This window comes from Mytilus galloprovincialis, chromosome 11 (assembly GCF_965363235.1).
Source record: "Mytilus galloprovincialis chromosome 11, xbMytGall1.hap1.1, whole genome shotgun sequence".
NCBI classification, from domain to species: Eukaryota; Metazoa; Mollusca; class Bivalvia; order Mytilida; family Mytilidae; genus Mytilus; species Mytilus galloprovincialis.
In genome coordinates this window covers 81,224,561-81,251,447 of record NC_134848.1, presented here as the reverse complement: position 1 = coordinate 81,251,447, position 26,887 = coordinate 81,224,561, and the positions used below count along the sequence as shown (strand labels likewise).

General features: G+C 32.7%; 1 protein-coding gene across 5 annotated transcripts; it reads left to right on the top strand.

Annotated features, from left to right (window-relative positions):
• The first annotated feature begins 2,574 nt into the window (after positions 1-2,574).
• On the top strand, positions 2,575-26,325 carry LOC143052887 (atos homolog protein A-like). 5 transcript variants are annotated; one of them, XM_076226045.1, is made up of 12 exons: positions 2,575-2,913; positions 5,974-6,143; positions 6,875-7,071; positions 7,856-7,990; positions 9,509-11,519; positions 12,093-12,209; positions 13,738-13,814; positions 15,278-15,398; positions 15,837-15,995; positions 17,365-17,433; positions 19,780-19,946; positions 21,540-21,605. In XM_076226045.1, the coding sequence occupies exons 1-12, from the start codon at positions 2,898-2,900 to the stop codon at positions 21,583-21,585; spliced, it is 3,285 nt and encodes a 1,094-aa protein (XP_076082160.1). In that variant the 5' UTR covers positions 2,575-2,897; the 3' UTR covers positions 21,586-21,605. The 5 variants fall into 5 exon arrangements, with proteins under 5 accessions (XP_076082160.1, XP_076082161.1, XP_076082162.1 ...); XM_076226046.1 differs by lacking the exon at positions 21,540-21,605 and adding an exon at positions 21,460-21,507; XM_076226047.1 differs by lacking the exon at positions 21,540-21,605 and adding an exon at positions 20,900-21,360.
• Positions 26,326-26,887: the final 562 nt, after the last annotated feature.

Here is a 26,887-nt window from a genome sequence, read left to right as displayed (position 1 = left end):
CGATTTTTTCTTTATCCTATACATATCGGTCTGTTAATGTTGTTCCTAAAACCTAAAAGTCTTAAATTACAATCATGTTTTTGATTTGAGACCAGAATATTGACGAAAAAAATAGCTAAAATTTAATTGCGTTTCAATGTAAGAAAGGGTCCAGGAAACGCTCAGAATGCACGATTTTGCGTTAATGTTCTCAGAGCTTCTGGGGGACCTTAGGCGGCCCCCAGACCGCTCTGCAAAAACATTTTGCCTAACTATTAAAAGAGGCTAGTTACAGCCCTGTACAGCTCTGGGCTCGGAGTAACACACAGTGAACGTGGCCGGGTACTTATACATCCCAACCACTTACAGACATAGAAGTACAGCTCTGAGACTACCCGGAGCTCGAGACCCGGAGTAACTGCATGATAGCTAGTTCAAAGTCAAACAAGAAAAATCATTCATTAAAAACCAGAATCAAAAGTGTGTTCTACTACCTAGATTCGTTTATTAAGATGAAGGTTAGATTAACAACCTATATATTCAATATTCAGCTGTCCATGAGTACATTTTGTTCTATACTATATTGTTTACCCTTATATATATTTTATACAAACAAATCCATTCATACATCTCTTCAACATCTTTTTTGTTTATGTATATTTCCCAAGTGAGTGTTTCTCGAGAACACCTTCATGATGTTGACATGAATTTAATGTATTATTATAAATTATATATTGAAAAAGACGCCATGTGTGTTAAATTTCGCTATAACTGACATATTAATATCAACTTATTATTTGATTTTCGCGTTAGTTTAGTGAATTGCAATTGTGTCCCCTAGACTTTGTTTCTGAGTTAAATAAGTCAATATTAAGCATTATTTTACTAAATTTTAAAAGTCCATCTGAATTTTCTTTAGAAAATTACAACTTCCAAAGCTAGAAAAAGTTAGTTGTCTTGAATTTACTGTTTACGGAAAAAAGTATTCTAGTTAGGCCAACTAAAATTAATTAGTAGATTTTCATCCAAATTTTTTAAAAACATTGGGCGGGTGGGAGGATTTTATTTTTTAAATTTTATTTCATATGAAACCCTTGTCACAAGTTCTTCATACCGCGGGGTATATGCTAGTGGAGAACAAGCTTGTATAATGTATGTACATGTTGTATAAGGAATCTGACACTATTTTTTAAACTCTTTAATAAAAATCCCTGATTGGCAACCACTGTTATACATGTAATTGCCGCTTTAGAAACCTATTTATAGTATACATCAAAGGGAAGATAAATGCTCTCTTCAGTTGGACTAGACCTACACCAAATTTATTTTACTTTCTAAGCAATGGTTTGTAGTCCACATAAAATCAATAAAATATATTGGTACAATTGTATGCAACACAAGTATTATGAGTACAAAATAAAATGTAAACTCAGTGTGGAAAGTAATTATGATGTAAAACATGAACTTAACCAAAAAGTAGTTGTTGTTTAATGACCAAATTGAGGGTATTGGGACAGTTACAGAGGGTGTTTGCTGTTTGTCAACAAAAACAACAGCCATGGGTTAATATAAGGGATACCCGAATTAAAATGTGTGTTTGTCGACTTTTTTTTCTCAATATACGGTCATAAATCAAACAAATTCGTGCTTGTGTCAATTTCTTTAATCCAGTCATGTTTTTTGTACCAATTTGTTCTACGATTCTTGCGCTTTGGATATCATTCACAGTCCAAATTTCCTGACACAAAGTCATCGTATAAATAAAGAAAAAACACATTTTTCGATTCACTTATGACTACCGCAACTTGCGTTAAATGACAAGGCGTTTTACTCGTTACTCGAATATTTCATGCCCTTCTCGTTATCAATCTCTATTCTCGGTAGATGTTGTCATCATAGAGCAGCAGAATATGTCGACTCAATCATATCGTTATTAGATTACTCGGAGAAATACAAAAACAAAATTTGAAACAGGAAGTGTTGAATGAAACGAAATTATCGATGGTTCCTGGTAACGGACATGATAAAATCCGAAAATCGTATTTTTGTTAAATAAAAAAAATCGGGGCGGGACGATTTCAGAGGGGCGGGCGGGGATGAAAATCTAGCAATTAATTTTAATTGGCCTTATCAAAGTTTGTTTAACTTGAAAAATTAAAATTACTAGAACCTCCCTGTTATTTTACTTTCAGAAGATATCATTTTGAAAATTAATTTAAAGAATTTAGACTTTTAGTATTCTAGTTATCAAAGTTTTTTTTAACTTGAAAAAATAAAATTACTAGAACCTCCCTGTTGTTTTACTTTCAGAAGAGATCATTTTAAAAATTAATTTAAAGAATTTAGACTTTTAGAACTTTAAAAAGCGCGCGCTTTTATATTGACTTTGGGTTAACTCCCTTTTATTCGTAAGTTGCTTATCAAACTTCTGTTCGTTTTACAAAGAAAAAAATATGTACTTTCTCCTTTCTTTAATTCTAGCTAAATTTCAATTTTAAGTTTCCACAAAATAAACCGGTTACCTTTTACGGATATACGTTTCTACGGGTAAAAGTTCAACAACAGCGAGGTCAAAGTTCAATGAACTCTGGTTGTCAAAATCACCTGTATTCGTTTGACTTTGATCGTTTATTTGTCGAAAAGATTTTTCGTTATAGGATGTGAAATTATCTACAAAGTTAATTTTTCTACAAGATAGCCGTTATTTTTAAGTATCAAGTTATAATTCTCAATGTTTACGGAAAAGTGTTCACGTGACCTCCGGACGAAGTAAACACAACAGATGTCTCGGACGAAACACGTCAAAAACCCTCGAAATATCGAAAATTTAGATGAATTTAAGACCCGTTTTCATGCAGATAAGGAAATGAAGGATAGAGCTATGAGATAATAAAAGTTTTTTGGTGATAAGGCGGAAGATGAAGCCAGAGACAGGTTTGTAGCTCAACCCGGGGAGGGTCGTCATTTCCTGCATAACAAATGGGTCCGTACAAAACAGCTGTTTTTACAGCAATTAAAACCAATCAACCGGAAAAAGGTTTTTGTTCTATTTAAGCTATCTTTTTTGAAGAGGAAAACACTATGGTTTCAAATTATAATCACATTAAAAACAAAAGAACACATATATTTTCGTAAAACCCTGTTTTTCTGTGATTTAAAAAAAATGTGACTCAAAAGTGTACATGAGTCAGTTAACAACATGACAACTCAACTTACATTGTACTATAATTAGAACTCTTTGTTTTCATCATTATTTCATAGTTATATCCTGATTGATATTTTTGAATCAACAATGTTATTGAAAAAAAACCAGGTGAGAACAAATTTCTAGTTTAGAGTAAGAAAATTAGATAAGCTAGATTTTATTTATGTATATTCATGGTATTGTGATACCCACTGGGACTTGTTTAAAAAAAAAAAGCATGATAATCATACACACTTGGACTTAAAAATTATTCTGTATTTAACATGATGTCTGGTTACAAGTGATTCTTTTTCATTGATAAAGTTTTCCGTTTTTATGATGATTTATTTTTGACAAATGATATCATAATAGTCTATTTGTTTAGGGGCCAGCTGAAGGACGTCTCCGGGTGCGGGAATTTCTCACTACATTGAAGACCTGTTGGTGACCTTCTGCTGTTGTTTTTTTCTATGGTCGGGTTGTTGTCTCTTTGACACATTCCCCATTTCCATTTTATAATTTTATTACAATGTACCCAAAAAAACTTCAGGTTAAATGTGTTTCTCTTCTTACATAAAGGAAAAGAACCAGTGGAATTTAGAGGAGAGTCCAAATCTTGAAAATATACATGGTTCATTGGATCAATTCATGTATATAAGTCTCCAGGACACAGTTATGTGGCTTCGTCATCAATCCTGATCTTGATTCAACTAGACCCTTAATGTTTGCATGTTTCTCCATGGAATATACCTTCACAGTACTCATAACATGAAACAAATCAAAAATGAATAGAACGAGTTGTGAAGCAATACATGCAATAGCCAAATTTCATATATCTGACTTATGAATCATTACAAACTGGAAAACTTAATGATCTAATTTATATAATAAAAAGTTTGTTTTAGACATCATAGTTGAAGACTGTTTGTTGACTGAGCAAGGAAACGTTGGTTTGCCAGTTTGAATAGTATTACATTAGTCATTTTTGGGGCCCATTATTGCTTGCTGATCGGTGTGAGCCAAGGCTCTGTGTTGAAGACCGTACATTGACCTATAAAGGTTTACTTTTATAAATTGTGACTTGGATGGAGAGTTGTCGCATTGGTGCTCATACCACATCTTCTTATATCTATTTACGTTTTGGTTTGTGGTCATATCAACATAAAAATGTGATATTGTGAGCAGGCATTTCATCTGTATGACAAATGGACACATATATATTCTTGTTTATATCTGGATCAATAAAACTGTTAACCCTCTTGCTGACGGGGGAAACATGTGTCTATGTTTTAATTCATGCAAGCTTCTAATCATAGCTTTACCTTTTTCAAATAAAAGACTGAAGATTAAACAGTGTTATGGTTTTCTTCAATGGCTCCCAAATTTAACGGTCATTCTAATATGACATGCTTCTTTCGCTTTGTAAACAACACCGTGATAAAATTCTCGATATATCTATACTTAGCGCAGACTCCAAGATGTACACAAATGGCTGTTTAAATATGCCTCCCACGTAAATCCACATGTATCGTAACCTATGTGTAAACGGTTGTGGATTTCGCTGTGTTAACATTACAATTGAATAAAACAATATAGAACATTTATTCTGATTCTGACGCATAACAAAAAGAATTTACACATTAGAGAACGGAAAAATGGACAAAAACAAAATAAATTAAAATTCCGCGAAATTCCAGTAATGATTTTGGCGCATTAACGTCATTTCAAAACATGACGTCATACGAATGAAAACGTCAAAGCTGAAGGTTTTTCTATTGCGTTTACCTTCTAAACTCGGATACAATTGCATTAAAATAAAGTATTGAGGTAGGTGTTGCTTGTTTTCTGTTCTATTGCATTATTCGCACATTTACTGATTTCAGCAAGTCAACATGGCGGCTCCTTGGTTACAACATGTCAACAGTGAATTTGACGGTAGCTTACGATAAAAAATGTAAATTTAAAATTGCAAATGTTGGGTTTACTAAGAAGTAAATAAAGTAATCACATTTTTTTTCTAGCGGTTAGTTAAGAAATCATTCATGCATGTTTATTAGATTTGTTTTACATTTATCAAACAGTGGGTAAAATAGAACAGCCACACACACGGTATTACCATCATCGCTTCAGTTTTTTAATGATCATATTTGTCCTATTAGAATCGTAATAATTCATGGAAGCCATAGATTTGTTGTAAATTTACACATGGCCTGGGCCGTGATATTCGTTAATTTTATCCCTCGCTAACGCTCAGGATAAAATTCGAATATCACGACCCAGGCCATGTGTAAATTTCCAACAAATCTATGGCTTCCATGAATTATTTCTTAATTAGTGCATGATGTCATAATGTTGGGCACTTGATGTCCCAAACATAGCGCAGTCATATTTTCTGGCACACAAAATGCAACCTTGAAAAATAACTCTCAGCAAGAGAGTAAAAGGTTATCCATGTAGAGGTTAAAAAGCAGATTTATGGGACAGCCAAAAAGACCCATTGTATATTTTTCAAGTGTAGTAGGATATATATTGTTAAATTTGGGTAAAAAGAAGAATATTCTATTTTATTGCATAGCAATATAATATTTCCCACAGAAAATAACCAAAAGTTAGCGTGCAATAAATTCAAATATTGCACTAGTGCAATAAATCTTCAGAATTCATGACGTCATCAACGACAAAATCTTAGTTTAAACCATTTTTTACCTTCAAATATTATATTGCTATACAATAAAAGGGTTATTGCATGAATATTGGTGAATATTGTCCAATATTCATGCAATATCCCTATATTATGTTTCTATTTTTAGCATCAGAAGACATGGAAGACTGTGTTTGCGACCCGATTGATTTGTTTGTTGATATTGGAATGTTGATAACAGAAGGCAGGATACCAGATCTATCTCCTAAGAGGAGAGTTGAAGGTCCACATTGTCCTAGCCTTGATCAGAGCCACAGTTGTGATAGACATAGAGAGCAGGTAAGGTGATGAAAGTGTATCATGGTGTTTTGAGTTTGTGAATTAGGTCACTTATTTATGCCCCACACACTTGGCACCATCCGTACATCTGGAAAAATAGCCACCCTAAACCAAATGTCAACAGGACCAATGATACTTTCAAAAGAACTTCACCTGCACAGCTCCAAAGTTGTATTCAGACCATACTCTTCATATGTATACATGAGATGAAATATTTTCCATCAATAAGCCATGTGTGGACTCTTGAATTGACAAATAGGCAAGGTGCTGTTAAAGCCTAATCAGAATGGATACTTACAAAGTTTACCACAAAATTGTTTCTCTGTGTGTATTGCTGTGTTTTTCTTTATTTTATATGGCTAGAGGATAATAGGGGAGGGTTGAGATCTCACAAAACATATTTAACCCTACCGCGTCTGGCCTTTGTAGTCTTGGATGTTTTTTAAAATTTTTGTTCATTTATATGTTTTAGAGTTTAGTGTGACGTCCATCTTCACTGAACTATAACACATTTTTATTTAGGGTCAGGTGATCTCTGGTTACAGGATTTTTTCGCTGCGTTGAAGACCCATTGGTAGCCTACAGCAAGAGGGTTGTTGCTGCTTTGACATATTCCCCATTTCCATTCTAAATTTTATTATCGTCAGTGTCAGGGCAGTGTGTGAAGCTAGGTTTATGACCAGCATGTTTAATCAGGTTAATTCCATTTATAAATATTTCAATCATTTCAGTGTCGAAAAGCAGACCAGCTCAGGAAACAAATGCTGATGATGTGTAGAAACAAAATTCCAATGCGAGTGGATGTTTTACTACTCCCCAAATGTAATCATGGTCAGTTGGAGGCTTCAACAGTAGAGGGAGCCACTGTATCATGCCAGGATACAGCATTGCTGCTAGAAAGATGGGATGTACAAATAATCTCTAAAAGGTATAAACACTATTAGAGCTGTAACTATTGAGAAATATCAGGTATAAACACTATTAGAGCTGTAACTAAGGAGAAATAACAGGTATTATCTCTATTCTGTGCATTTTTCCTTTGATCTTTTTTTGTGATCATTTTTCATATCATGCTACTGGCTTGAGATGGAAAATTATCGCTAGAAACTTAGGAGGCACATGGTGTTGCTAATGAAATTGACATGAAATTGACAACATCATCATAGGTAAAATCAGATTATCATTGGTCATCTCAATTCGATTGCTTTTCTGGCTGTGGCCATACCAGGTCAAGCTAGAAATCTCGTTGAGATGATCAATGAAAATCTATAATTATTACATTGGTTGCAATGAATTACTTGGATTTCCAATTGAAATAAAAACTAATTATTTTTTTGCTCCTTTGACCTTGCATCAAAACAAATTTTAAATGCCTAAAAAAGTCTATAAGTTTCTTCTTTTACCATTTAGGGATATTTGATTGATTGCTTTCATAGTAACAAACAACTCATATATAGTTATAAGAAGATGTGGTTGACAATGAGACAACTCTCCATCCAAGTCACAACTTGTAAAAGTAAACCATTATAGGTCAAAGCACAGTCTTCAACACAGAGCCTTGGCTCACACAGAACAGAGCTATAAAGGGCCTCAAAAATGACATGTGTAAAACCATTCAAACATGAAAACCAACGGTCTAATCTATATAAAAAATGAGAAACAAAAAACACTTATAAACCACAAACAACTGATATATTTATTTCTATTTATAGAATGGAGAAAACTGAATCTGGCTGTGTTACAGGAAGATTTCTCCTGCAGGCCATCAGATCATATCTACATTTTTCACAACTGAGTTCCTGGATGATTTCCAGTAAAGATTGTCTCCCTTTTGAAGTTATTTACAGGTATAGGAGTTATTGCCCTTAAATGACAGCTTTTGTCATTGTTATGTACCCATTGTAGCTAAAGGGGAATTAAGTTGTTACCCCTTGTCCATATATCCCAAAATAGATTTGCATTCTCTAACTAAACTTTGCCTCAACTAAACTTTTTGAAATGTATACACAATGCTTATTACCGCATTACTCAGATCATGTTTGAATTTTGGTAGCGTCACTTTTACCATTCTTGAGTTATGTCCCTATTTAATGTTGTATGTTAAATGCTCGCAAAATTTTCTGAATTACAATTTACTGTACTGGGCAGCTGTAATGAATCATATGTAGATATAAGAAAATGGGGTGCCTATAAAGTGCGAAATGAAATAGAAACGAAAAGAAACAAAAAGAGACGAAAGGAAACAAAAAAAAGGAAATCAACATAAAACAAAACGAAATAGGAACCAACAAAAAGAAAAGAAACTATAATTTTTTTTTTTATCAATTTAAAAACAAAACTTAAAAAAGATCATGGAATACTTAGACATATACAATATTGTATTACTAGTGTATGTGCCTTATATATATATCTTTTGAAACTATTTGCTATTGATTTTAAAAATACTTCTTTGGTTGAAATTATACTGATTTACTTTGATGGTTACCGGCACTTCAAAACTCAATATACCAATTCAGACATGTCAGATCCAGGCTCTTTGCTTCAAACATAGATCAATCAAAAAACTGTTTGATGCAAGTTTGATTTACGACCTTGCTTTTCAAATCACTTCAAAAAATTTCGTTTTGTTTCGTTTTGTTTCGTTTTGTTTCGTTTCGTTTCAATTTCGTTTCGCACTTCAACACGGAGCCTTGGCTCACACAGAACAGCAAGTTATAAAATGTGGTATGAGTGCCAATGAGACAAGTCTCCATCCAAGTCACAATTTGTAAAAGTAAACCATTATAGGTAAAAAAAAAACAGGATCTTCATCAGAAAGCCTTGGCTCACACAGAAGAGGAAGCTGTAAAGAGCCGCAAAAATGACTAGTAAAAAATCATTCAAACAGGAAAACCAATGGTCTAATCAATATATATTAAAAAAAATGAGAAACACTTATGAACCACATCAACAAACGACATCATATATAAATATAAGAAGATGTGGTTTGAGAGCCAAATAGACAAGTCTCCATCCAAGTCACAATTTGTAGGGAGACACCATTATAGGTCAAAGTACGCATGATATGCATGATGACATTGTGAAGATATGACCACCTTATAAATAATTATCAAAAGTACCAGGATTATAATTTAGTACACCAGACGTGCGTTTCATCCACATAAGACTTATCAGTGACGCTCATATCTAAATATTTATAAAGCTAAACAAGTACAAAGTTGAAGAGCATTGAGGATCCCAAATTCCAAAAATTTGTGCCAAATACGACTAAGGTAATCTATGCCTGGAATATCCTTAGTTATCCTTAAATAAGCTTGTCTCAAAACAATGTGACTTGATGATCTGTAGGCATGGTATATTTGTAGGTTGTATGCACCAGGAGAGACTGTCAATTACAGCTTTAAAGTCATTCCAAATGTCCACCATTTTCCGCAATCAGATATGACACATGCCACAATGAAAGTATCGGTGGCATCACTGCCGCGCCCTCAGGATATGCCACATCTTACTTGTATAGAATGTGGTAAAGGTCGACAAAAGAAACAGGACAAGTTTACGAAAGCAAGAACCCCACATAGAACTTCAACAAATGTGCCCCTGTCAGAAAGACCACACTCCTCAAAGTCTTTAGGATTAGATCAGTATAGCTTAAAATCATTGGAGAGTCATCACAGACGTAAAAAATCTGACCAATCAGATCACAGACATACAAAATCTGACCAATCAGATTACAAACATAAAAAATCAGACCTATCAGATAATGGACATGCAAAATCTGACCAGTCAGATAACAGACATAAAAAATCTGACCAATCAGATAACAGACATAAAAAATCTGACCAATCAGACCAAACAAAAAATAAAAAGTCTGAAAAATTAGATAATAATGTGTGTCTGCCTTCTCGACCTAAATCTCCTAAAGTTTCCGATGAAGATGATGGATGTACAGAATCAATCCCAAGGTCAAAGTTAGGTCAGCAATCAAGTGAAGGACAAGTTGTACCTGATCAAAAATTGTTTTATCACAAACCTCCATCTGGAAGAAAATTGAAAACAAATGAAGAGGATAAAACTTGTAACTCCTCAGTTGCCATGGGAACAGATCTCAAGAAAGAGTCAAACATTTCTATGCAAACAGTCAGCCCCGGTGCTAGCAGTAACCAATCCCAGGGTGCTTCACATTTTTGTTATGCAAAAAAACTTTTGAAGGAGAGTCTGAAGGTCAAACCCCTTTCATTTAAAGGAGACTCACATTCCAAACATCCTACTGATCCAGATACACTGATTAAACGTCTTCCAAGCCCTAAAGTCTTGTTCACAACAAATTCCAAAAGTCAGAACCCGACTTACAAAAAACGTAAGATTGACCTCAGTGACCTTGCAGAGAATGTAGAAGATAAGATAATGTATTCTGATTTGTCAGATCTAATGAAACCCCTCCATTCCGAGGAGTTAGAGTCGTACCTCGCAAGTCTTTCTCACAGAGTACCGGACAAGGTCATCCACGACAGTATTGGTTCAATACCTCTAACCAAATGTAAATTCTTCATAGGTGAACATTTAAATGACATTGAGGCTAGTGATAGGAAATCAAGTTGTGATAAAATTGATAATCAAAAGGATGTTACTGTAGTTGAAAAAAAGGATTTTGTTACGGACATTGATCATGTTGATGACGGGATTATATCTGAGAAGGACAGAACTAGTGATAGTGGAGGAAATACAAATTCTTCTACATTCCACAAAACACAGGAAAAACAAAAAGTCTTTCAAGAAAAAGTTAGTCCGATATTGCATGATGAAATTATAAAATTATCGGTACAAAAATCTAGTCTAGATATTACAGACAAATGTGATAGACCTAAGTCAGGGTCTCGTGGTCGAGAAACTGTGGCAAAACGTTTGTTTAAAAGTCTTTCTGAACCTGGACCAGATTTTGAAAAACTTTCGCTATCTCTTGTTAATGATGGACACCATAATAGTAGATCACATGATGGTAACCATGGTTGCAGGTCACATGACGGGTCTCCTAATGGTTTGTCATTGACAGACGATGAATCTAGTGATAACTCTACTCCAACCAATAGTCTTTCTGAATGTAATGCCAATCATTTTAAAAATGAAAAACAATTTACCCATAATGCATCACCATCTATCAATGATGTGAAACCTACCTCAAATAGTGATGGAGATCTTAATGATTCTTTGGAAGAGGAAATAGCCAAACTGCATCTTTCTGATAATAAATGTGTTGGGATGGTACAGAATAACTCTGTCACAATGGTAACCTCAGAAAAGAAGAAAGAAGATAAACTAGCGCTAGGGAAGACATTGTGTAAACATTTAATGACAAAGGAACTCAACAAAATGGGAAGGGTAAGTCTCGTTTAAATTCTGTCTCCTTAATGTCAAGGTCTTAGAATGCTTGGCTATTTGTAATTGTAAAGAAATGTTTCAAATAAGAAAAAAGAAGGAAGAAAAAAAACAAACAAGAACACGTAGTTATTTCATGTTAAAAAGGTATTTCTGTTATTGCACAAGATTTGATTGATTGTACTTTCAGTTTCTTGACTATATCATCAGATAATGGCTGACAGGTTTCCACGCAAAAATCTTGACGTAAATAGAATAGATACATTTGTAAATATTGAACCACTTACCAAAATTCATATACTATCACTTATCGTGCTTATGGCAATTAGCTCCCATTAATGAAATTACATTTCTTTGTTTCTTGAATAATAGAATTCACATCAAAAATAAACTTGTTAAAATTAGTTATAATATAAAAAAGAAGATGTTGTATGATTGCCAATGAGACACCTGTCCACAAGAGACCAAAATGACACAGACATCAACAACTATAGGTCACACACAGTACGGCCTTCAACAATGAGCAAAGCCCACACCCCTATAGTAGTCAGCTATAAAAGTCTTTTTGTTTTACAGCCTGAAGATATTTCTATGCCAAACCAAGAAGAAATCATGATATTCCAGAGAAATCTGGGAAAGAGTACCAGTATGATGTTCAGCACAGCAACAGGTCTTCCAACAAGGTCTAGTCCGGTAAGTATCCATGGTAACAAATAATAGGGCCTCCAACAAGGTCTAGTCCGGTAAGTATCCATGGAAACAAATAACAGGGCCTCCAACAAGGTCTAGTCCGGTAAGTATCCATGGTAACAAATAACAGGGCCTCCAACAAGGTCTAGTCCAGTAATTATCCATGGTAACAAATAACAGGTCTTCCAACAAGGTCTAGTCTGGTAAGTATCCATGGTAACAAATAACAGGGCCTCCAACAAGGTCTAGTCCAGTAAGTATCCATGGTAACACAGCAACAGGGCTTCTAACAAGGTATAGTCCAGTAAGTAGCCATGGTAATATGGTTGCTGTCTGTTCAGTACTTTTAACCAATTGTTATCTGATCGGTATTTATTATACAAAATGAAGTCTAAAGGGTTTTCAACTATAACATTTTAACTTGGTAAAAAAATTCATGGATGGTAAAAAAGTATTAGTGTTTCCATGGTAACAAAGGGTTAGTGTCTCATTGTGTCTGTAAAATCTAGCTATAGGCTTCAAAAAGAATTATTCACAAGTCTTATTATATAGATATAAGAATATGTGGTATGTCATGCCAATGAGACAACTCTCCATCCAAGTCACAGTTTGTAAAAGTCAACCATTATAGGTCAAAGTACGATTTTCAACAAGGAGCCTTAAATGTTCAAAGTTTAGGATATGGACAGAGGACACTATCACCTACCTTATACTAATTGCACATCTTGACCAATACACATACAATTTGATTTAAAATACAGATTTTGTGGCAATGCTCTCTTCTATTTTCTGTATTTGTCATAATGATCACACCTTAAAATTTTCTTGCTTTCTCCTGGTTTGGCATTGTTACATCTAGAAAAGTGGTGACCTTAGAAAGATTTTGCGGATCATAGAGTCAAAACAAAAAGAAGTTTGCCATACATATCATCTATTAAAGAGATTCAATGAATCAATTGAAAAAGAAAAGCAAAAATATCAAAAGTACATTCAAAGTCCCAAAACAAATTGCCAACGCATGGCAAAAAATGAAAAAAACGACAAACAAACAACAGTATTCAAAGCACAACTGCTCTAGAATTTTACACTACTGGCAATATCTCAATTTATGTCTATATATATATAATTTAATTTTGGATGTAACGCGTCTTCTGATTGGCTGACATTATTTTGTTATCAGCCCATAGACATAGATTAGTCATGTGACCGTGACATCATCAACGTTTTTTTCATGGTTTTCTACGGTTTAAAATGGAATTTAGAATTGAATTATAAGAATTGACTGTAATATTTTTTCTGTCTATTCGAAATAACATAAAAAATGTGGTGCACACTGTTAAATAACCCACTACGCGCGTTATTCAGTCTGTACCAATTTTTTTATGTTATTTCTTTATAGACAGAAAAAATATTACAGTCATTCCTTAAATACATGATATATTGTAATCTATATTTACCTAATGACATCAAACTAGCATTTACATATGTTTTATGGTGTTAATGCAAATACCATTTAATTTAATTTTTACAGGCACCAACAAAGAGAAAATCTTCAGGTGGCAGATTTGATTACGACAATACTCTAATTAGTACCAAAGCTATCAAAAAGTAAGTTTACACCAAAAACACAAGAAATAAAGGTATACAAGCCATGGTTCAAAAAACAATATTCTTTCTAAGATATATAATCCATGTCTAGATGTTAAAAGTCCACACAGCTGGATATATAGAATAATTGTCAGGTGTCCAGTCCAAGAGGGACGAAAGATACCAGAGGGATAGTCAAACTCATAGATTGAAAATAAACTGACAACGCCATGGCTAAAAAAATAAAAAGACAAACAGACAAACAATTGTACAGAAGACACAACATAGAAAACTAAAGACTAAGCAACACGAATCTCACCAAACACTGAGGGTGATGTCAGGTGCTCCGGAAGGGTAAGCAGATCCTGCTCTACATGTGGCACCCGTTGTGACAAGATTCATCTGGCTTATAATTATTTAATTGTTTATGATAATGTGGATTCATTATTATTCTTTAATTTCCAACTTTTGTGGATTTCGTGGATAAAGGTGAGCAACTAAATCAAATGTTCAACAAATGACAAATTTTCTTAAGGCTTGTTTAAAGACTTCAGCAAAACTACAAAATTGAATATTCAGGAACATGCAAGTTTTCCTTCATCCACAAAAATAAATGAATCCACAGTCCTTGATTTAAGTTTTTTTGTCTGTCAACCCAATACTAAAATACTGAACACTATAATATATATATATATATAAACAAGTCTAAATTGAAAACTAGGTTCAAACCTATGATTGCGTTGGATAAAAACAGCAATTTTTTTATTCGTGTGCATGTAAAACAAATTTTGTTGTAGAAGGGTCTAAATACATCACAAACAACATTTTCTAAAAGACCAAAAAAGTGAAGAAATATATTTAAACAAAATGCATTTGACTAACAGGTCAAACAACTGATGTTCTTAAACCCTGCTCACTGCCATTGGCAATTGCCAAATAAAATTGATCACGGGATGTAACAAAATGGATCTTAATATAAATTTAATACTAAACAGAAAACGATAAACATATATATATATATATATCAATTTTTAACTGGTATTTATCAGGTCAAGCTTCTAATCTTTACACCACAGTTTTGTTGGCTATGAACAAATTATTGCCAGACAAGAACATAAGTATTTCAACTGTTGTATTTAACTATTTTTTGTTTCACTTAGGCAAAGATGACCTTGGAGGAAGTTGTCTTTTTATTTTATGTGCCTTTTGATCATATAAATCCTCGTATATTCATGTTACTGTGCATCCTGGGTTTCAAACGCTTGAATTTAAGCATTTTTGACGAAGGTAGATCCAGAAAAGAGCTTCAGAAACATAAACTTTATTTAGTGTTATTTTCGTTAATATTGTGTATTCTAACGTTAAGAACTATTTTTACCCTACCACATAATTACCACATCAGGTGTTGGTTCACTTGATAGACTTATAATTTAGAACTATTGTTAAAGTTATTAGATTTGTTTTACTGACTTGTATCTTTTCAGTGCTTTATCCTGCTCAAAATTAGCCTTGCAGTCTGAGAGCTCTACTGACCATGAAGAATCTCAGAAAGTTCTCAGTACAAGTGCACCTGCTTCAACAAATTGCCTTCTGGGAAATTTTGAGGTAATAGTTCAAGAAAATACTTAGCGTTTTCAAAATCTGATAAGATATCACGTTTTATAATTTTTTTTAATTTAAATTATAAGTTTGTTGTGACTGACCAGGAATGACCTTGGTGTCAAACAGATGACCTTGGTGTCAAACAGATGACCTTGGTGTTTACAGATTGATCTAATAAATGCATGTTTGGACTTTTACAATTTCAGGAAATTTCAAGTGTCGACAGATGTTGGTTTAAAGCTTAGTTGAGCTTATGTTATATCCATCTTTATATATATTTTGCAGACTCTACATAAAACTGGTTATTGTTGTTCTTATGAGTCCAAAACTCATGGAATTTTCTTTGTGAGAAACCTGATTGAATTTTTCTCATGATAAAAACATCTAAAACAATTTTGTATTAACAGTACATTTATATAACGTAATATGTCCTTATTTCAGGAATCTGTGTTGAATGGTAGAATAGAACCAATTGGAGTGGTCGAAGGATTCACTGCAGAGATTGGTGCTGGTGGAAGCTTCTGTCCAAAACATATCACACTGCCGGTCACAGCTTACTTCTTCCAGTTGTCAGATGACAATGCTCCCTCACCATATTTAGTAAGTACATGTAACAGTATTATTGGTATTTCTGTACAATGAAAATTAAATGTCAACTGGTGTGACTAGTTCCTATATACAACTGGAGATGGAGGGTAGGAGGGGTTCTGATCCCGAAATCCCAGGCTTAAAAGCACGAAATCACGAAATCCTGGCTTAAAAACACGAAATCCCAAGGTCCTGAAATTCGAAAAAAAGAATTCCCAGATCCCGAAAGGGTCAATCCCAAAATCCCGAGCTTAAAAACACCCGATCCCGGAGTCCCGATAAAGGTCCTATCCCACCTCACTGGAGATTGGGTGTATGATTGATGTTCATGAGACAAAATTAAATGGAAAATGAATGAGCCTTTCATATAAGATCAATGTAGTGAAGTACAATCCATCCTCAATTTCATTTTCATTTGTTATCTACAAATAAATAAAATTTCATTGAGTATACTGATAAATTTGTATTAAATTTTTGTATTTGTAGTACAGTAGTCTCCCCTTATTAAAATAGATATTGTTATATTATATCAAAACACTAGTTGTATTAAATTTTCGTATTTGTAGTACTGTAGACTCCCCCTATTAAAATAAATATTGTTATATTATATCAAAACACTAGTTAAGGACCACCTCCAGATGAAGGATTTTCTTGCTGCGTTGAAGACCCATTGGTTGCCTTCTGTTGTTGTCTGCTCTTTCGTTGGGTTGTTGTCTCTTTGACATATTCTCCATTTCTGTTTTCAATTTTTTTTACTAAACCCTTTACTTTTAAATTAAATGTAAATTTTTCAAGTTAACCATTATCTGATATAAGAATATATTTACAAAATAGAATAGGGATATTAATGAAAATCTGTCATAACCATGCACAATAGGCTATTTGCCAATTCCCTCCCTTTTTGAGGGACATTAAAGTCACATTATTTTTTATTTACAATGGGGAGATACCAGAAAGAGAAAATTTACCTGTGCGTAATGTGAGCAGTCTTTAAGGTTTTCAAATCTTTTAATTACATTAATTTGTTGTTAAGCTAAATACTTTTGTCATCAGAAAGTGTTTTTCATGAAAAATTAGTTGAACCGCCAATACACCACTTTCAATTTGCTATGCTTTGCATTGGTAAAACCAAATTTGTCCGGTATTGTCCAGTCTACAATTCACAAAGGGAAGTTATTAATTTAAAAGTGTGTAATAACAGAATCAAATCAGTAATTGGCAAATGGACTATTGGATATTGTTAATGTTTTTCACTCACCAAAATTACTACCAATAAAAATCAACAGCACATTGAAATCAGTGGCGGATCCAGGGGGAGGGTTCCGGGGTTAACTAGAATAACTAGGATAGATCTTAATATAATTGTATGTTTATTTTTCAGGGTCACATTAACCTAGAATCCCTAGGAAAGAAAGGCTATAAGATCCCCACCTGCGGAACAGTACAAGTTGTAAGTTTATACAGGATTTTTTAAAGGAGTTTGTTGCTGTATTGAAGACCAATTGTGAGTGTCTTCCTCGAATGCCAACATTTTTTATGTTACCTATTCCTTGAATGCCAACAAAAATATTTCTATAGTTGTTTATATAATATCAATAGGGGTTTTATTAGTATTTAACTGTTAAAATAATTAGTGTACCTGATGAAATATCAGATTTTGAGGTTAGAATTAATATGAATTTTAAAGAAATAAAGAAAATTTATAAACATTTTTAATACTTTTTATTAAAAAAAAAAGATATTTTTGGAATTGAAATGTTTATTTACCTAAAACATAAATTATTAGAAAAAATATTTTTAGTTAAATACAATTTTTTCAAACTCAAAATTTCTATTAGAGATTTATTTTATAAAATTCCATATCATTTAAAATACTTTATTGGTTAATATGAACTATATAAGCGAATTGTTTAAACTGGCGGCATCTGTTTGCATATGTTCTCTGTCAGGAACTTGATGTTCAGTGGTTGTCGTGTGCTGATGTGGTTCATAAATGTTTCTGGTTTCTCGGTTCTTGTTTTCTAGATGTTTCACATGATTTCAAAATACTGATCTTTGCTTCTTGAAGACATATTAATTTTTTTTTTCAACAATGAGCAACTCAAATTGTACAGTAACCCATTAGAGGCCCCAAATAAGTAATGTTAAACAATCAATTTACAATATTAATTTTAGATAGTTATAATGCATCTATCTGTTGATAAAATCTTGCTGTTTCCTGTACCAAAAATAGGCTTTGCCATAGCTTTAAAAATAAGACCAAATAAAAAAGTATGTGTGGTTCCAGTTACATCTGACAAAAAGTTAGGGTAGGTAGGTAGGGATTTTTTTTTTTAATTTTATGTTGTTTTTTTTACATTGAGTCTATGGGAGCAACATTCTGACTTTAACAGTGCTTAATGAAAAATGACAATAAAATCTTTAGGGTAGGCTATTTTCAAGCCGAAAAAGTAGGGACGGTAGTGTTACTGGAACCACACATATATTTTTATTTGGCCTAATTAAAAAAAATAATATTTACAAACTCTGCTTAACCCTTTCACCGATTGCTGCCCAGACTGAAGCTACTCTGAGACGATGGCTTCCCTGGCTACTATTACTTAAGTGGGAGATCTTCATAATAAATGACAATAAAAACTTGTTTGTAGTTATTTGTTTATTTATATCATTCACTAACACTATGTTCACAGTTTTTGTTCATGTTTTGATAATTTTTTCTTCATAAAATATTCAAATTTTCAAATTTTCGGCATTATCTAGGTGAAATTCTCAAAATTCTGCTCTTTGACCCCAAATCGTAATTTTTTAACCCAAAACGGCAAAATTTTGAAAAATTTTACGAGGCTGTACAAATTCCTCACACTGAACGATGTCCATTCCAAGTGTTTTGTACATAAAACAACATTTTTTGTCAAAAAAGTAAACTAGTTTGGCTTCAATTCTTCCATTTTCTTTAAAAAAAAAATGTTCCCTCATTTCAAATTCTCGTAAATTCCGTAAATTTCCTCTGATTTTGACACGGTTTTCAACAAACAGAAGCGCCATGTTTACACTTTCATCCGGGTATTCATCAAAGAAAGATAACTCATGTTTGCACTGTTTTGAGCGGGAAATATAAAAGAAGTATTCCGATCCCGGTAAACCGGGACTCATCGGCGAAAGGGTTAAAGTCATATGAAATGAGTGACTGGTGAAAGATAATATTTATCCAATTCCTGAACCAATGCATTTATATATCATAAACTTAGTCTTCTGTGCACGATTTTATCATTTTTTACGCAAATGTATCGTGTAATCATCATTTTTTTTCTCTCCGTCTGTTATGAGGTGAAAAAATGGCAGCTTCTTAATTGTTGTGTTTTGAAGCCATAGTTTACCTAATGCCACCTTACAGTAAACAATCAACAAAGAAGCATGGATATTGAGAACATGTTTAACATGTACAATCAGATAATTGTTTATTTTAATAGTAAATCCATGCGTTCAGCATCACTGAATTTTTACGAGAAGGGTCACGCTAAGGTCACTTTGCATACAGAAAATATGTCAGCAAATTGCTTCCTGGAAGCAAGCAATTAAAAAAAAGTAAACTGCTTATAAAAAATGTAGAAAATTAAAGAATTAAAAGTTTATGTACATTATTAAGTTTTATAATGAAAACTATCCATTTAGTTATAAAAAACATATGCATAATGTTTTTTTTCTAATTTGAGGTTTCATATGACTTTAAATTTATTCTTGTTCATTCACAATAGTAAAACTCTGCCTATAACTTTTATATTTTTTTTCTTTCAAGACATTGTTCAATCCAAACAAGACAGTCGTTAAGATGTTTGTTGTTATGTATGATATGAGTGACATGCCAGCTAACTGTCAAACGTTTCTGAGACAAAGAACAGTTTATATGCCTGCAGACACAAACAGTACAGAACCAACTTTCTTACGTTATCTCATACATCTCAGGTAAAGTGCATTATGGGATATTTGTAAGATTAAACTAAAGTGTCAAAATGTTAAAGTTAAAACCTTTTTGCAGTAAAAATTTTGTGAGGGATTTTCAACCTACACTCTTGTATATATATAAGAAGGTGTGATGTGATGTGATTGCCATTGAGATGACTATTCACCATGTATGCAGCCGAAGGTTTTGGAAGCCATTCTACAATGAGGAAAACCAATATCCTAGACAACTTTACAAACAAGATAACACCAAAAGACTAATTACAACTAATATATAAGTCACATTTTTCCAAACAAAGAGATCTAACTCCATTGTTCATACTTTAATGAACTGGATATTTACAGACAAAAACAAAGTATTGAATGATATGCACTGTGTACTGTAATATCAGTTATTTAAGAATTCCTGAACTATTTGTTACTGCTCTGAACAAATTGAAGGAATCTGTGTTTAGTCTTGATTTATTTTTTTCAGATTTTAAAGGATTTTTAATCTCACATAGTCCTATGTATAATAACCTCTGTACCAATTTTTTACCAATCTTGAGCTGAATGATCCTTAGGGTATCTGATATATCTTTTTGTTCTTGTCAATCGCAAATGAATATGAGATTAAAATATTTAATTGTCATGACTGGTTCTGAAATTCCATTTTCAAGCTTTTTCTTAATTCTTCTTACTATCAAACTGACTAATTTTCATATAAGAAAAATAATCTTCTATGTGTATTGTGTTTTGTGTTTTCATTATCTACTGCTTTCAAAGGAAAGTAACACTTTGAAATTGTTGAGTCTCTAAATTAGGTGTATTACCTATCCCACAATATCCACATAATTGGTATCCTACAAATATTTGTGAATTCATATTATTATTTTTATCATGTATGAATTTTGACCTTGAGAATGTTTTTCTCAGTCTTGTGAGAACTTTGACCTTGACTCCTTTCTGTTTTACAGATTTGCCAGCAGTAGATCTGGGAAGATTTATCTCCACCTTGTATGAACTTTAACCTTGAATCTTACTTTCTGTTTTACAGATTTGCCTGCAGTAGATCTGGGAAGATTTATCTCCACCTTGTATGAACTTTAACCTTGAATCTTACTTTCTGTTTTACAGATTTGCCAGCAGTAGATCTGGGAAGATTTATCTCCACCTTGTATGAACTTTAACCTTGAATCTTACTTTCTGTTTTACAGATTTGCCAGCAGTAGATCTGGGAAGATTTATCTCCACCTTGTATGAACTTTAACCTTGAATCTTACTTTCTGTTTTACAGATTTGCCTGCAGTAGATCTGGGAAGATTTATCTCCACCTTGTATGAACTTTAACCTTGAATCTTACTTTCTGTTTTACAGATTTGCCAGCAGTAGATCTGGGAAGATTTATCTCCACCTTGTATGAACTTTAACCTTGAATCTTACTTTCTGTTTTACAGATTTGCCAGCAGTAGGTCTGGTAAGATTTATCTCCACCTTGTATGAACTTTAACCTTGAATCTTACTTTCTGTTTTACAGATTTGCCAGCAGTAGATCTGGCAAGATTTATCTCCACCTTGTATGAACTTTAACCTTGAATCTTACTTTCTGTTTTACAGATTTGCCAGCAGTAGATCTGGTAAGATTTATCTCCACCTTGTATGAACTTTAACCTTGAACCTTACTTTCTGTTTTACAGATTTGCCAGCAGTAGATCTGGTAAGATTTATCTCCACACAGATATCAGACTCATCTTTGCCAGAGACAAATTTGAATTTGACCCCAGGGTTGCGAACTACGAACTTCGATCTTTTACAGAAGGACCACAAAACCCAAAGTTCTCTCCGAAAAGATGATGAAGATTTTATTTAGTTTTCCTAGAATTTTTGTTGAATGGTTGTCAAAGAACATACAGGAATGACTGAGTGAATATTTGTTGATTTTATTGAGTTTTTATTTATATTTATTTATTTTATGAGAATGATAAAGTTATTGTCAGAAATATTTATTATATATATATATATATGCATTCTTTTTATATTGATCTGTAGAGGTCAAGGTTAAGCTAGAAAGGTCAAGGACATTATCACAAGAAGTCATGCTCTAATTTTGTTTACCCTGATTATTTAACCAAAATAGATGTTTTGTAAAAATACTGTCATTATTTTTTCAACCAAAGAGTAATAAAATGAAAATGTCAGTGTCTTAAAGATGGTACAAATCTTCATACAGAAAATTTATAGGTTTATAGGAGTATTTTGTTTGTATAGACTAATGGAAGTTAAACAGTAACTAGACCAAATATCAAAGAAGTTCTTAATCTGTAATTTTTGTTGAAAATCCATTATAATAATTGCAAGTTAAACAGTAACTAGACCAAATATAAAAGAAGATCTTAATCTGTATTTTTTGTTGAAAATCCATTATAATTGATATAGATATAAGCTAACTAGTCTTTTCTTAGTTAATAGGTCAAAATTGTGATAAGTTCTTATAATGAACGTGCGAGGTCTCTACCTTATGATAAGGCTTTAAATACTGGTTGTTCTGAACTCATAAAGAATTATAGCAGTAAATTGTTGGACTTAAAAAAATGTGGTCTTTTTCAATTAACCACAAGCCCAGGCCTTAAAAACAGTCAAACATGAAAATATATATTTAATAATAAGGAAAAGTGATTGCCTATAACACAACTTTCCACCAAAGTTGAAATAAAGTGTATGTAAGCATTTTAACTGTACAGCCATCACAACAATGTAAAACCATACCATACCATATAGGCTGCTATAAAAGCCATTCAAAACTAAACATTTTATTGTGAGTCAAAACGTTTTTAGCTAAGAATTTAAAAAGATGTTATATATGAAGAACTTGTTAATGGCCTTGACCTTTCACTTGACATTATATTTAATTTTCTGATAAATAGTATGGGAAATATGTTTAAGATGCTTGTTACTATGGTGATTGTTAATGAATACTTGTTAAGTTATTAGTGTGTTTTATTTTTGTTGACTGCTCAGAGTTATCTTCCTTGAATTGTGAATGAGTTTTGTGTTTAGGAAAAGTGTATAGATTTTTATACGACCGCAAAATTTGAAAATTTTTTCGTCGTATATTGCTATCACGTTGGCGTTGGCGTCGTCGTCGTCGTCGTCGTCGTCCGGCGTCCGAATACTTTTAGTTTTCGCACTCTAACTTTAGTAAAAGTGAATGGAATCTATGAAATTTTAACACAAGGTTTATGACCACAAAAGGAAGGTTGGTATTGATTTTGGGAGTTTTGGTCCCAACATTTTAGGAATTAGGGGCCAAAAAGGGCCCAAATAAGCATTTTCTTGGTTTTCGCACTATAACTTTAGTTTAAGTTAATAGAAATCTATGAAATTTTGACACAAGGTTTATGACCACAAAAGAACGGTTGGGATTGATTTTGGGAGTTAAGGTTTCAACAGTTTAGGAATTAGGGGCCAAAAAAGGGCCCAAATAAGCATTATTCTTGGTTTTCGCACCATAACGTTAGTATAAGTAAATAGAAATCTATGAAATTTAAACACAAGGTTTATGACCATAAAAGGAAGGTTGGTATTGATTTTGGGAGTTTTGGTCCCAACAGAATAAGGGGCCCAAAGGGTCCAAAATTAAACTTTGTTTGATTTCATCAAAATTGAATAATTGGGGTTCTTTGATATGCCGAATCTAACTGTCATGACTGTGTATGTAGATTCTTAACTTTTGGTCCCGTTTTCAAATTGGTCTACATTAAGGTCCAAAGGGTCCAAAATTAAACTTAGTTTGATTTTGACAAAAAATGAATCAGTTAGGTTCTTTGATATGCTGAATCTAAAAATGTACTTAGATTCTTGATTATTGGCCCAGTTTTCAAGTTGGTCCAAATCGGGGTCCAAAATTAAACTTTGTTTGATTTCATCAAAAATTGAATAAATGGGGTTCTTTGATATACCAAATCTAACTGTGTATGTAGATTCTTCATTTTTGGTCCTGTTTTCAAATTGGTCTACACTAAAGTCCAAAGGGTCCAAAATTAAACTTAGTCTGATTTCAACAAAAAATGAAATCTTGGGGTTCTTTGATATGCTGAATCCAAAAATGTACTTAGATTTTTTATTATGGGCCCAGTTTTCAAGTTGGTCCAAATCAGGATCTAAAATTATTATATTAAGTATTGTGCAATAGCAAGTCTTTTCAATTGCACAGTATTGTGCAATGGCAAGAAATATCTAATTGCACAATATTGTGAAATAGCAAATTTTTTTTTAATTAGAGTTATCTTTCTTTGTCCAGAATAGTAAGCAAGAAATATCTAATTGCAAAATATTGTGCAATAGCAAGATTTTTTTTTAATTGGAGTTATCTTTCTTTGTCCAGAATCAACTTAAATCTTTGTTATATACAATATACAATGTATATTCACTTTTTACTACCAACTGATAAATTATAATAAATAACATTCAGTGATAACAAGCAGTTTTTTTTACATCTTAATATTTTATGATGTATTTAAATGAGTAGTTATTGTTGCAAACTCCATTAGAAATTTTAATTGAGATTAATTTTGGAATAAGGGAAAGGGGGATGTGATTAAAAAAATTGGGTTCAATTTTTCTCATTTGAAATTTCATAAATAAAAAAGAAAATTTCTTCAAACATTTTTATGCCCCACCTACGATAGTAGGGGGGCATTATGTTTTCTGGTCTGTGCGTCCGTCTGTCCATTCGTTCGTCCGTCCGTTCGTCTGTCCGTCTGTCCCGCTTCAGGTTAAAGTTTTTGGTCAAGGTAGTTTTTGATGAAGTTTAAGTCCAATCGACTTCAAACTTAGTACACATGTCCCCTATGATATGATCTTTCTAATTTTAATGCCAAATTAGAGATTTTACCCCAATTTCACGGTCCACTGAACATGGAAAATGATAGTGCGAGTGGGGCATTCGTGTACTGAGGACACATTCTTGTTTTGAGAGGATTAATATTCAACAGCATAGTGAATTGCTCTAAGAGAAAACAAAAATTTTAAGTTCATTAGAACACATTCATTCTGTGTCAGAAACCTATGCTGTGTCAACTATTTAATCACAATCCAAATTTAGAGCTGAATCCAGCTTGAATGTTGTGTCCATACTTGCCCCAACCGTTCAGGGTTCAACCTCTGCGGTCGTATAAAGCTACGCCCTGCGGAGCATCTGGTTCATATTGGTAAAGAATTGATTATGATAGATATTGATACTTGGAGTGTGATTGTATAAGTATTCAAATATCTTCAATAAATTTGGTTAACCTTTTCCTCCATTGACATTTTTTTTTTGCATACTTGATTCGCATAGGATTTTTCAATAAAATGCTAAAAAAATGCTTTAAAGTATAAACAAATTGCGAAAAACAAATATTTCATCAAATAAATTCAAGTCAGATATATTCTTATGAATATCCTTTTCATATTGGATACAAATTTTATTAAGTCTGAAGCAGACACTTTGTAGTCAAAGTATTTCAACTGAGGTACTACACAGGCGTCAAAAGGCGTCATTATGGAGTAAAGGGGGTGGCATCAAAAGGCGTCACTATGGAGGAAAGAGTTAACTTCACTGTTTAAAGTATATTATTAATATTCTTATGATGTAAGTTATTTTAGTACTATTTGACAGTTGAAACCATGCAGTAGACGCTAAGAGAATAAAACATAAATTTCTTCAGTGTATAAAATGATTTTGTTATGATATTTTATGCTGTTTTCTATTCTAGTCCAGCATCTTTAAAAAAATTGAAGGATGTACTTAAATGAAATTTTAAAAATCTTGATTTTGAATTGATTTTGTAAGTCGAAAGAGCATTTGTTAAGGAACAAATTAAGCTAAAAATATTGATAGGTTATGGAGCTCCTTTCCGAGATATTTGAATTTTAAAATATAACAGGAAAAGGATGACTCCCAACTTTACCTTATACTTACATTGGTATTATTTGGGTCTCAAATCAAGGGAAAAAGATTCCAGAATCTGTTTAAATTTTGGTAAATAACTTTTTATGAGCTATTGAAGTCATATATGAAAAGAAAATGGGTGTTGTTTTTCAAAATATTTTACCCTGTATCCTAGGGAAAAAAAACCAAGGAGTCTAAACATTTGACACAAATTCCCAAACCTCACATAAGTACATCTTTAATTAAAAATTACGGGTATTGATATGGAATAAGTGTTGAAAAGTAAATGATTTTGAATTATTTGAAAATGTCAATTATTTAAAATAACCTATATATATTAAAGTGAAAGGTTTGAAAGAAAGACATTTTAAAAACACATTTAACAATCTAAGGAAGATAACTCTTGTTTTGCTTTTTAAGGTGTGTAGTTATAATATACCATATATACAAATAAATGATATAAAGAAAACTTGTATTCTTGTCTTTCTTTATCATTTGATTAGATCAGTGAAAACAATTAGCAAGTTAATTGATTGATGACAAACCTATTTGACTGATGAACTAAGTCTGGTAGTAGTACAAACCTATTTGACTGATGAACTAAATCTGGTAGTAGTACAAACCTATTTGACTGATGAACTAAGTCTGGTAGTAGTACAAACCTATTTGACTGATGAACTAAATCTGGTAGTAGTACAAACCTATTTGACTGATGAACTAAGTCTGGTAGTAGTACAAACCTATTTGACTGATGAACTAAGTCTGGTAGTAGTACAAACCTATTTGACTGATGAACTAAGTCTGGTAGTAGTACAAACCTATTTGACTGATGAACTAAGTCTGGTAGTAGTACAAACCTATTTGACTGATGAACTAAGTCTGGTAGTAGTACAAACCTATTTGACTGATGAACTAAGTCTGGTAGTAGTACAAACCTATTTGACTGATGAACTAAGTCTGGTAGTAGTACAAACCTATTTGACTTAAGTCTGGTAGTAGTACAAACCTATTTGACTGATGAACTAAGTCTGGT

Coding starts and splice junctions, on each gene's coding strand:
- LOC143052887 (XM_076226043.1), top strand. Junction 6,144..6,874: donor GTGATAGACATAGAGAGCAG/GTAAGGTGATGA, acceptor CAATCATTTCAG/TGTCGAAAAGCAGACCAGCT. Junction 11,520..12,092: donor AACTCAACAAAATGGGAAGG/GTAAGTCTCGTT, acceptor TTTGTTTTACAG/CCTGAAGATATTTCTATGCC.